Consider the following 13754-nt stretch of genomic DNA (forward strand, 5'->3'; position numbering starts at 1 on the left):
AAATTTAGAAAAAAGTAAAAGTAATAAAAAAATAAAGTAATAAAAAAAAGTAATAAAAAAAGTAATAAAAAAAGTAATAAAAAAAGTAAAAAAAAAAAGTAAAAAAAAAAAGTAATAAAAAATGTTGGATGAAAATAAAACGGTAGGATTGGTGCTATTTTTTTTAGGAATAGTAGCAGGATTTATAGGGGTGTTTTTATTTTTCGATAAATTTTTTTTATGCATTTCTAATTTATTTTTTTTATTGGGTTTATATTATTTATTGGGACTAACGAAAATAATAAAATTTGTTGCAAACAGAAAAAAAATTGCAGGAAGTGCTTGTTTCTTATTAGGTTTTTTTTTAATAATTTTAGGAAGAACATTTTTTGGCGTTTTATTTCAAGGATATGGTTTATATAAATTATTTTTTTCCTTTTTACCAAATATTGTTAGTACCGTGAAATATTCGCCGCTTAGTTTCATATTAGAGATACCAGGAATTAAACAAATATCTGAATATCTTTTAGACAATAAGCGATTACCGATTTGAGTATTTAAAAAGCATTTTTTTATATATTGCTTTAATTTATTTGCCTTATTTATGTATTTGTATATGCACACACATATATATATAGAATATTGTATTTCCACAAATATATACTTTATGTGTGTTCATATCCCTGATTATATTTCCATCAATTGATTTTGTATTGTATGATAATATTATTTTTTTTTATTTTTAAAAGTTTTCTTTTTTTGTAATTTTAAACATTTATATGTTTTCTTTTTAAAATTAAAAACAAAAACAGAATAAATAATTTTTAAGGAATATAATTTGATAGCTATTTTTTTTTTTTTTTTTTTTTACTAGCTATAAAAAGGATATAGCTAGCTACTGCAACAAATAAGTTTTGAATAATATATATATTGTTAGTTTTTAATTATCTTAAAATAATATGTATATATATAAATGTTCGGAATAAGGATTATATGGATAAACCATGTCAAATTTTGAGTAATTCAAAATGCATCAGCAAAATAAAACAAACTAAATACTAATTATAAATATATTATATCACCGTTTAACGGTTGATAATAATTGGATAAACGAGAGAAAACAATTAAAATAGAACACAGATATATATATATCTATCTATGTGTGTGTGTGTGCAAATGTAGGCTATGATGTTTTTCATAGGGCCTCAACACCTGAGTCAGTGATCTGAAATGTAAGTGTTTTATACATTCGTAAAAATTCTGAACATTTAATAAACATTTTTCTGACTTGTTCATTATTTTTTTTTGTTTTTTTAAAAATAATAACTGTGTTTGAACATGAAGAGTTGATAATAAAATCGGAAATGTTAAAAGAGAAATCTGAGTAATGTTTGTTAATATTTGAACTATTAATTAATATAATAAAGATATTATTTTCATATGATATTTGTTTTAAAATTAAAGACATTTTAATATATAGTTGATATTTTTTATAACTATCTAAATTTTCATTTCCATTAAGTATAGAATTAAATGAATCAATTACAAGTAATGAAATTTTATTATATTTGAGAATACTATGTATATTTTTTTGAAATAATGAAAAAAATTCATTTTCGTCATGTATTTTTTGAATATATAAATTTGCTAATAAATTTCTTACAATGTCATTTTTATTTGTTTTAAATGAAAAGAGATTTTCTTGTTCATTTTGGTTTATATTATATTTTTTTGAATAAATATGATTTGCATTTGGCAACTTGTTTGCATTTGTTTTTTTTTCGTCTATATAATAATTGGTATAATTATTTTCGTTGAATTTCAATTTATTCTCTATTATGGTTGTAAGTCTTTGTATTGGAAAAGTTCTATTAAAATAAATATAAAAAACAATATCTTCCTTTTTTTCTTTATTTATTTTGATCAATTGTTCTGCACACAAAGTAAGAGCAAATTGTGTTTTTCCACTTCCTGGAGATCCTACTAGTTCTATTAAACTGTAATTAATTATTCCATTTTCGAAAAATAAATTAAGTTTTTCATTTTCAAATGTCAGTTTTTTTCTGTACACAAACAAAAAAGTTGAAAGTTATATTGTGGCTTATTAGATATAATGAAGAACAAATGAAAAAAAAAAAAAAAAAAAAAAAAAAAAAAAAAGTTTATAGAATTTGTGCAAAGTTTTATTCATTTATATTTTTTGAATAACCTTTCAGATTTATTAAATGTGGAACCTTCGAATATTTGTTCAATTGACCTACATGTATTTTCATTCATCAGGTAAATAAATATAATAGACAGTATTCCACATTTAAGATCGTTTTAGTGTTATTATTTTGTCGCTACACACACATATATATATATATACTAAAATAGTAATAAATATGATTATTAAGAATAATAAATATGATTATTAAGAATAATTATTTTGGGGTAATTTTATTATATAAGCCCTGTGAATAAACTTTTATGGACAATATGTATTAACATTCAATGTTATAAATAAAACATTTCAAGATTATTATTGTTTATTAAAATATGGGAATAATAAGAAATATCATGGAAAGAGAATTTATAAAATATTGTAAATTTTTTTTGTTATGCCTTTGTTTTAAATTTATAAAAAAAAAAAAAAGTTTTGTTCGATTATATTTGTGGAAAAAATTATGTTAATGCAAAATACCGAAAAAAATATGCACTAATTGGTAAAAATCAAGAGTACATATTTTTCTCCATGTTTTTCCACTTATGCATATGGATATTCAAATATATTAATTTTGAAGTTTTATATAAAATATTATTGCAATATGGAAAAAAAAAAAAAATATATATTCTAAAATATTTATAATAAGTTATGAAATATAAAGATACATAAGAAAGGAATCAAAAATATATAGATATTATATAATATGTATATAATATATATATGTATGTAATATATAAATGTATAGAAAGATTATATAAAAGTAAATTAAACGGAAGATATCAGAAATTTGAATATATTTTTACACATATATAACAGAATAAGGTAAAATAATAAATATAAATTATGCGTTATACAGAAAAATAAAGATTCCTTGATGAAGGCGCGGAGTTGAAAGTGTCAGTTTGATAAAGAAGAAAAGTAATATTTTAGCAGAAAAAAGAAAAATCTAAAATAAATAAAATAGGTTAAGATAGTAATATAAAAACAAAATTAAAAAAAAATTAAAAAAAAAATTAAAAAAAAATTGTATAATTGAATGGGAGAGATAAACAGGGGATGAAAATGAATAAGAGAAAAGGGAAAGTGTGGCTTTTCCTTTTTATAATCTGTTTGATAGTTATTAATTTTAAGATTTCTTATGAACAAAATAATGAAAGGAATCTTAGTGAAATAACAAAAAATGAAATCGAATATGAAAGATGTCAAAATTTAGTACCTTTTTATTTAAATAACCCAGAATATTATACTATGTTAAATGAAATTAATGTATCAAATGAATATTCCATAAAATTTGATATAACATATATATATTTTGAATATATAAATTGTAATTTTTATATAAATCTAAAATTATATAGTAAAGATGTTAATAAAGTTGAATTATATGAATATGTAGATAATAAAGGTATTTTGATATTTTCTGAAAATAGTAAAGACAATTTAATAAAATATTTATTTCATGTGCAAGATGATAAGAATAGCAACAAAAATGAAAATAAAAATGAAAATAAAAATGAAAATAAGCGCGTTTTTTATTTTATTATATATTCAAATAAAATCGAAACATCTAATGAATGTGTTAATATAAGATTAGATATAGGAATAGGGCCGGTTGTTTTGGAAAAGGGGGATACAAAAATAGAGAGTACAAAAAAGGGGGATATACAAAAAGAGGGGAGACAAAATGAGGGTAGACAAAAAGAGGATAGACAGATAGAACATCATAATAGCTACATAATAATTAGAGATAATTATAGATATGCAACAGATGGTTATTTTAATTTTTCTTTAAAAAATAATAAAGATTTTTATATTTATGAAAATGGTAAAAAATATGGAATCATATATAATGTTATAATTATTCTCGAATTTAATGAAGAAAATAATATAAATTTTTTTTCACTTTTATCACAAGGAAAAAATAAATGGAATAATTTTTCTATGCAATTAAAAAAAATAAAATTAGATAAAAATTATTTACATAATATGAATATAGAATATATAATAAAACATGCGAATGCTGATATGACTTGTAATGATATGTGTATAAAAAGTGATGAATCGAAAAATGGGATAATATTTTTAAATGCTTTATTAAGTAATAATTATATTTATAATTTTCAAATAAGATATGCTGAAAATGAAAATGAAAATAATTACATAAATAATGATATTAACTATGATAATGAAAATAAAAGTAATAAATATTTGGGTAGAAATAGTGTAGAGAGTAAAAAAGAAATGTTTAATCAAGATAATATAATTTATTTTAATTTTGAATATAATATAGTTAACAATGTTGATAAATATACAATGATAGACTATTTAAAAGGCCATTTTAATCATGAAAATATTCAGAATACATTTTTTTTTGATAAAATAATTCAAATAAAAGATAATAATATAAATAAAAATAATATATTGCCAATAATTGGATTTAATAAAGAATGTGTAGGAGAAAATAAAAAAGAATGTAATAAATATGAGATAAATAATAATTATATAATTTATGGAAATACTATTGAAATAGATGATAATTTTATTTTAAATTTTGATCCTAATAATTTATTTAAAGAAGAAACAAAAGTGAACATAACAATCGAAGAAGAATCTTTTTTTATGTTTACACTAGAATCAAAATCAGAAAATATTTTTGTAAATTTATTAAAAAAAAATTCAACAGAAAATGTTTGTAATACATATTATTTAAAGCATATAAAAGATTATAATTTATTTAGCTATTTAACTAAAAATGAAAAAAATATTTTGAAATATGATAAAACTAATTTTAGTAGACATCATATAAAAAATCTATCAAAGAAAATTATAATATATATAAAATGTATTCTTTTGGAAGGAGAATATGACCTTAAGATAAATTTTGAAGAATATAATAAAAAATTTGAATCAAATAATATTAATTTAATAATTCAGCCATTACATATATATGAAAAGGTACATTCATGTGATCGTAAAATGAATATAATAACAGATATGTTTTATTATAATCTTCGAACTGAAAATGTGAATAAAAAAAATGATAATAATGTTATATCTTATAAAAATATATATGAAAATATGTGGGAATTAAATAATTCATTATTTGATGATTTTGATTTTATAATATTATATGAAAATGAGATATTTGAAAATGTTGATAAAATAATAGTTACTATAAATAATTCAATATTCTCTGATATATTTATTATAATTTTTGAAACAGTAAAAGATGAAACACATTATTATATATACAAAAATTCTAAATCAACAATTGAATATGAAATAAAAAATAAATTAAATAATAAAATAAGTATATATGTATTAACACCAAGTTTACATTATAGTGGTAGAAAAATATGTGGTTTTTTTTTTGTTGATATAGATTTTATAGAAAATAAAAAGGAATCTATTGGAGAAATAACATTATTTAATAATATGTATAAATCAAATAGAAGTTATATTGGAAGTATTAATCATATTCCATATTTAATTATAGGATATGATACATATTCATTTAGTAATTTCTGTTACATACCAGATAATAAGGAACATGTTCTTATAATTTTTATTGAAAAGGAATCTATAATAAAAATAAATTGTTTTATGGAAAATTATGTATATATAGAACTATATGAAAGAAAACATATTGGTGGTGAAATAAAAAAAATTAAATTATTTGAAGAGTATCAACAAGTATATATTGAATCATTTACTAAGGGAGAGTATGAGATTGTGTTTAAATTTAATGTACAAAATGATAGAGAAATGAGCAATTTTTTTTATTTACAAATATATATATATCAAATAAATTTATTGGATAAATGTGTTTTTCATAATGAAGATGATTTTGGCGAAATAGCGGAGGGTTCGAGTTCTGTATATGATCTAAATGAAGTTGATAGAAAAATAAAAAGTAAAAATGGTAAAAAAAATAAAGAAATTGGATATTTTAATGATAATAATGGCTTTATATTTGAAAATGAATCTTCTTACTATTTGTTTAAACGATATTTACTATTTCTTTTTCCAAAAAAAATTGATGAAAAAATTGAAAAAAAAATAATATTACCAGAAACTAATAATTCTGGGTTTGTATTAAAAGCTGAATTAGTGTTTCATAAAAATTTTTTACCTTATAAATTATCTTTAGAAGAAGATGGGGAAAATATATTAGCCCATGAAAGTAATATATATAAAAATAAAATTATAATAACTTTTAATATTTTAAATAAAAATGTAAAATATGTAAAATTATATATATATCTGTATGATAATGTACATGAAAAATTAATTAAAGATTATTGCCCATATGCTTATTTAAATATTGTTTATACACATGAGTTGGAAAAATATAGAGAACATGAAAACGATGAATATCAATATGACACTATGCATTTGCCCCTTTTTTTGAATAACATATTGTTGAAAAGGTACGAATATTCTGATGATGTGGAAGAGGAAGATGTAGAAATTGGTAAAGTAGAAACGGAAAGTGGGAATGATAAAAATGTAAGAGTAGTTCCTTTTGACAAAAAAAATGGAATGTGTATTGGGAACCAAAAGATAGAATATAAATTTATCACAAGTAATAATAATATGATGTTTTTTTTAGCAGAAAGAGATGCTTTTTTAAATATATACATTTATAAAGAAGGAAAAGAAGATATTATGTTAAATATTTATAAATATAAAAATATATCAAAATTTGAAAAAAATGAAATATTACCATATGATGAAATAAATAAAGATATACAATCTTGTTGTGAAGAAATATTTTCACATTCTAATGTTAATGATATAAATATATCAACTTATTTTGAAAAAGGGTTATATATATTTAAATTTTCTGAAAAATTGCCATATATAAATATGATATTTAGTGTAATATGGGTGGAAATACCAAATGTTAATGATATAATTATGGGTTCAAATATAAATAATAAATATGAAATTAATAGATATATTGAAGAAAATGAATCTAAATTTTATTTTAGTAAAGAATTAAAGTGTGGTGATAAAAAGGGAATATTTTATGATGAAAACAAATTGAAAGATTTAGAAAAATTTGTTATAGAAAATATGTTTGAAAAAAATTTATATACAATTTATTTTGGAAATAAAAAAAAAGAAATAACAATTTCAAATGATTCAAAAAATATAGTAATGTATGAAAGAATACATATATGTTTTGGAAATGAAATATTTAATCATCAAGTTATTAATAATACAAATTATATTAAAGAAAATGAAGAGTCTCATATTATTTTGACTTTAAATGTTGAAAAAGAATGTCAAGTATATGTAGAAGTAAAACCTCATTTTTATTATTTTATATATCCATTTAAAATAAATATATTATCAAAAAATTCATATTTTAAAGTATCAAATGAATATAAAAAATATGTGTATGCAAATATTGAACAAGGGGAATATAATATAGAGATTTCTTTTAAAATGGAAAATTATATAAATAATAAAATAAAGAAAATTGATGGTGTTATATTTGATTTTATAATATTTATATATAATACATCAAATGAAAATAAATTAAAAAATATTGATTTTTCAGATGAAGAAAAAAAACAGATGGTATCATTAAAAAATGAGACATCTAATATGAATAAATTATATACTCGAAAAATTTATAAAAATATTTTCAAAAAAGTTAATCTTAAAAATTTAAATGAAAATGGAATTGTAGTAAATGAAAAAATAACTACACATAAATCGAAATATAGCTATTTTTTTTGTTATGATAAATATATTATTAAAAATCATCAGGAAATATTTTTTACATTAGTAGATAATGTGGATTATATTTTGAAAGTTTATTTAGCACCAATCTATGAACTAAGTGGAAATAATAATTCGAAAAATATAAATAATGATTTTGAACATTTTGAAAATTTTGAAAATTTTGAAAATTTCGAAAATAGTGACAATAATAGCGAATCTTCATCTCTTTATAATTTTTCTACAAATTATTTAAACTATACATTAAACGTTCGAAATGTTTTTAATATTGAGGTGGTAAATGAGAGTATGAATAATGATTATATTCCTGAAAAGGTAATTAAAGAGAAAAGATTAAAAAATAAAATAATTGAAAAAAAAACACCGGATTCAAATATATTATATACAAACGAGGATGATGAATATATATTAAATGTATATGAGGTTAATAAAAATTTCAAGTTGGTTATTAAAAACTACAATAATATAGATAGTAATATTGAATTAGTTTTAAGTTTAGTTCCTTTAAAATATTATAAAATGAATATGAACACAAAATATGCCAATGAATATATTAACAGCTATTTTAAAAGTATTTTTAATACGATATCTGTTAAAACAAATTTATATAGTGGTATAATTTTTGAGAATAGAGAACATTCTACTCACATATATACACGTGTAGAAACTTCGGTGGTGTATTTAAAAAATATTATCATGGAAGAAACATTTTCTTTCCCTTTGCATGTTAAGAAGGTGAGCAATGTGATGCATTGTGATGCATTGTGAGTGTGTGTGTTTATTTTTGTAGTAGAACAAGTTTAGATTATTATTATACATTTTTTTCTTATCATTTTGAATGTTTTATTTTTTTATTTTTTTATTTTTTATTTTTTATTTTTTTATTTTTTATTTTTTTATTTTTTTTTTTTTAGGGTAGCTACATCAAGCTAAACATTGGATATGACTTTTCAAGGGTTAACTTTGATGTCAAAATTATGAGAAATAATAAGAAGGTCTCAACTAGTAATAAAATTAAAGGAAATATGGATAATGGAAAAATAAATATTTTTGAAAACATTAGTTTGTTTTTAGAAGAAGGAGAGTATACATTTCAAATATGGTTTTACAACTTAACTGACAATTATATTCATATAAATAAGAATATGGGTTTTCCTTTTTATTTTTCACTTGAAATTTTTGAGTTTGCTGAAAATAAAAATAATACTTCAGTGTTATTAGATGTGTATCCTCACCGTTCAGTATATGTAGACAAAGCTTACCCCTTTAATGTAATTCCACGAAATTTAAACAAAAATTTGTTTGGCTAGTTTGTAAATGTGCACTTGTATACATGCACGTGTGTGTATATATATATATATATATATATTATATATATGTATTTTTTTTTTTTTTCCTTAACCAGATTGATCTTATTTTTTGGTCCGAGGAAAAGAGAGAGAAACATGGCTTTATGGAAGATGAAATGAAAAAAATAGTATATTTAAGAGTTGGTGAAATAATAAAATCAGGAAAAATAGAAATCCAAAAAAGTTATTTATTACCAGAAGATATGAGCAATCTTAAAAATAACATGACTTTAAAATTTGATTTAAAAGATAATGTTGATATGATAAGTGAAAATAACAATGAAAATAACAATGGAAATAACAATGAAAATAACAATAAAAATAATAGATATCTTTTCACTTTTTTAAATAACGATGTAAAAGAAAATGAAGTAGCTATAGAAACGAATAATACAAATCTTAATAATCAAGAAAAACTTAAACAAATTCATAATGAAAGTGTAAATAAATCGATTTTACTTGAATATAAGAAAGAAGATTCTGAAAAGATAGAAGAAAAGGATAGTTACATTTCTCATAATGTGAATCAAGACATGTAATATAAAAATAGATATATCAATTGCTTTAATTAAGGAAGATTTATATTATCTATAAATATATACATATATTTTATATTAATTTTTTTTCAGGTTTTATGATATAGATAAAGCTATCAAAAATTATCGTTCTAGAGAAAACAACGAATCGAAAGAAATAACATCTTCTATTTTTAATAAACCATTCTCAGACCCAGATGATAAATCCTGTATATACATACCTATATTTTTAATAGAAATATACTGTTTCGAAAAAAATAATTTGTTTTATTTTATATTCATTTTGTTTATTTTTTTTATGACTAGTGCATTTATATTTTTATTAATAAAATTTTACAAAAATTGGAAATATTACAGAAATTATGAAAGTTTCAAAGAATATGATGAAACAATTAGTCTTTTTGATGATGATGATATATAAAATTCAAAAATAATTTGCATATGTGTACATTAGTTTTTTTTTTTTTTTTGTTCACTTGGAGGCATATTTTGCATATTTAAATTGTCTACCTGTTTTCATGTGCTTTTAATTTTGGGATTTTTATCTTCATATGTTTTTATCTTTCTTTATTTTTATCTTTCTTTATTTTTATCTTCGTTTATTTTTATCTTTGTTTAGTTTGATTTTGTTTATTATTTAGTTATTTTTTTTTCACTTGGCTTTTTTTACTTTCACATTTTCACTTGGCTTTTTTACTTGCGCTTTGAATTAGTCCAATTGTGTTAAAAGTAAAAAAACAATAGTTGATATATGCGCATATTTTAGTGCGATTTATAAATTATTGACATAAAAAAATAGTAAAATGTTGAAAAAAAAAAAAAAGAGAGAGAGTGTATATTACATAAATATATATGTAGATATAGTTGTTAAAAAATAAGGATGTAAATAAATAGATATAATAAGATTAAGAGAAATGAAAAAAAAAAAGATTAATAGTAAATGTTGTACATACGGAAACATAAAAATTTTTGCACACACATTATAAATAATTAAATACATAAGATTTGAGGATAAAATATAAAGAGATATAAGAAATAGTAAAAATGAAATAATTAAAATAAATAATTTCATTTGAAAAATTGTTACGATATATTTTTATAGTAAATTTATATATATACATTAATGATGTAGCAACATAAAAAATAAAAAGTAATAAACGTATAAATGATGATATATATTGTATAATAAGAATAGTTGTGTCTATAATTGTAAATTTATAAATAAGAATTAAAGGCAATAAAATAATATTATTATAGCTAGCTAAAGAAATTAAAGATAATAATTTAATAGCGAATTTTTTTTTTGTAATAAAATAATTAGCTAGTAAAATAAAAATAGGAAGTAATATATTAAACAAATAAATAAAAAATAATGTATTATATAAAACATTTAATTTATTTTGATAAATATAGCTATTTATATAATCATTGTTAATATTTATTGTGGTATTAAATATAGTATTATTTAAATTAAAAATAAAAAAATATATAAAAGAAATAAATATATTTAACCATATAAATCCATATAAGTCTGGATTTTGTATAATGTTTAATTTATTATCATAATAATCAAAAGCATCATCATTAATACATGTTACATTTCTGATATTTTCATTTTCATCATAATTTTCATTGTCTGAAATATTTGATGTATAATTATTTATATCTGTGGAATATTCTGTAGTTTTACAATCATTTTGTATTTTTGAGTTGATATGGCCTTGTTCAATATCATCAAAATTATTAATAAAATAAGATTTTTTGTCTACATCACAATATGGAAATAATGCACACATACATCGATATATAATTATATCGTTATCTATATCATAAAAACGTAACAATTTAGTTCTTATATTATTTAACTTTTTAAATAAAGGAAAAAAACCAAAAGGTGTGTTTTCATTATTTTCATCAAAATTATCTTCACTTGTTTTGTCACTTAGATTTATTATATTCATTTTTCCCATTATATTTGTTTGGGTATTATTTTGTTTTTCAGAAAAAAAATTGTGTTCTTTTTCGAAACCTTCCGTTTGATAAAAATTTGAATTCTTATGAATTTCATTTAATAAAAAAGGAGGGTTATTTTGTGCGTCTAAAATGGTTGTAGCGTTATTCTGGCTTTCGTTTTGGCTTTCATTTTGGATTCCATTTTTTCTTTCGTTTTTATTGATATTGTCAGTTATAATATCCTCAGAAAAATTGAGGAAATGAGAAGGGAGATTTTTATTTGAATTATTTAAAGTAAAGTTTGAATTTTTATTTCGACTGTTATTACTTGATTCTTTATTTATATCATTTAAATTAAATGTTTTTAAATTACCATTTTGGATATTTCTAATATTTGATCCAAAAATAATTTCATTATCATATTTATCAGTTTGATCATATTTATCATTTTGATCATATTTATCATTTTTATTTGTATAATAAATATTACTATTATTGTTGTCTACCCTTGAATTTGAATTTATAAGAAAATCGTTATTAAATTCATTTTGTACTAATCTTGATTTTTCATCATTATCATTATAATTTTGATTATTACGTTCATTACCCATTGTTAAAATGTCGTGATAATTTTTTTAATTCAAATAACTTTTAAACTTATCACCTTTCCTATTAATTTATATTTTTTTCAAATTTTTTAGGAATGGTGAAAAAAAAATGAATAACAAAAAGGTAAAGTATTAAGGAGAATAATGTATTATAAATTTTGAAAATCACAAAAAATTGGAAAAAGGAAAATAAATATTTATGAAATGTCAAACAGAAAAAAGGTGAAAAGTTTATCCAAACTTAATAATTAACAGAATGAGATAAAATATGTGATTTTTTTTTAACTTAAAAAAATAAATTAGTAATAAGTTGCATGGCTAATTTGTACAAGTCCCTTTAAATTGTGTGGATGTACACATATATATAATATATATATATATAATATATATATTTTATTTTTTTTTAAATGTACTTATGATACAACTCTCTAAATGTGTATTAACAAGTTTATACGCATTTGAGAGTTTATGTAAATGCGCTTAAAAAATTGAACAAAAAACAAATAGAACAAAAAAAAATATATATTACTGTTTCATTTTTCACCTTAAATGGTACATACGTCTTTATGCACAATTAATATATATATATGTACATATACATATATAATATATTTATGTGCATATGTTGATGAAGTATGAGATATAAGAAAAAAATGGAAATGTACAATATATTGTCATTAAGCATGTAAAAAAAATAAAAATACACACATATTGTATAATTTTTCCTAAATTGGGAATAATATTAAAATTAAAAAAAAAAAAAAAAAAAAAACTTTGGAAAATAATTTTTTTTATATATTTATTCACCTTATATATAGCAGTAACACATTTCTACAAAATTTTGGTGGAAGCTTACAAAGTCTACACAAAATATAGTTTTGATATAATAATATATTACATATATATTTTTGGTTAATTTAAAAAATAAATATGATTTTACTTATAAGATAAAAACGGGAAAGAATTATTAATTACCCTTTTTACTATGATTTGTTTTGATATAATTTGAATTTTGTAATTGTTAGGTTTTAAAATATAATAAAAAAAAATTTACATTGTATTTAGAGGATAGGGAGAGGGATGGTTCATGCTAAAATATATGTGAATAATTTTATGATTCCCCCAAAATTGCCTGTATAAGTTTTGCGTATGTACATATATACTTATATGTATATATACTTATATATATATATATATATATATATACACGTGGTACTATGGGTGCAGCGTTATACAATTTTATTGTTCCATGATTGAATAAGGCTTTTTAGGTATATGAGTAAAAAGGGAAACAGTTTGTATGTTACTTATAAATTATTTAAATAATATTACTATGCAGTATTTATATATATATTATATCACATACTAT

At 19.8% G+C, this 13754-nt stretch overlaps 4 protein-coding genes across 4 annotated transcripts; 2 read left to right on the forward strand and 2 right to left on the reverse strand.

Annotated features, from left to right (window-relative positions):
- Window positions 1–121: 121 nt before the first annotated feature.
- PY17X_0721300 (protein transport protein GOT1, putative) lies at window positions 122–532 on the forward strand (the record flags this gene model as incomplete). The annotated part of the gene is made up of 1 exon (XM_723261.1): window positions 122–532. The coding sequence occupies one exon, from the start codon at window positions 122–124 to the stop codon at window positions 530–532; it is 411 nt and encodes a 136-aa protein (XP_728354.1).
- A 642-nt stretch (window positions 533–1174) lies between these two features.
- PY17X_0721400 (conserved Plasmodium protein, unknown function) lies at window positions 1175–2256 on the reverse strand (the record flags this gene model as incomplete). Its single annotated transcript, XM_022955591.1, has 2 exons — window positions 1175–2042; window positions 2189–2256. 2 exons carry the CDS (start codon window positions 2254–2256, stop codon window positions 1175–1177), a joined length of 936 nt encoding a protein of 311 aa, XP_022811850.1.
- Window positions 2257–3247: 991 nt separating this feature from the next.
- On the forward strand, window positions 3248–10245 carry PY17X_0721500 (conserved Plasmodium protein, unknown function; the record flags this gene model as incomplete). Its single annotated transcript, XM_022955592.1, has 4 exons — window positions 3248–8674; window positions 8854–9210; window positions 9345–9823; window positions 9918–10245. 4 exons carry the CDS (start codon window positions 3248–3250, stop codon window positions 10243–10245), a joined length of 6591 nt encoding a protein of 2196 aa, XP_022811851.1.
- A 559-nt stretch (window positions 10246–10804) lies between these two features.
- Window positions 10805–12388, reverse strand: PY17X_0721600 (conserved Plasmodium protein, unknown function; the record flags this gene model as incomplete). Its single annotated transcript, XM_022955593.1, has 1 exon — window positions 10805–12388. One exon carries the CDS (start codon window positions 12386–12388, stop codon window positions 10805–10807), a length of 1584 nt encoding a protein of 527 aa, XP_022811852.1.
- Between the last annotated feature and the right edge of the window lie 1366 nt (window positions 12389–13754).

This window comes from Plasmodium yoelii, assembly GCF_900002385.2.
Source record: "Plasmodium yoelii strain 17X genome assembly, chromosome: 7".
Classification (NCBI taxonomy): Eukaryota; Apicomplexa; class Aconoidasida; order Haemosporida; family Plasmodiidae; genus Plasmodium; species Plasmodium yoelii.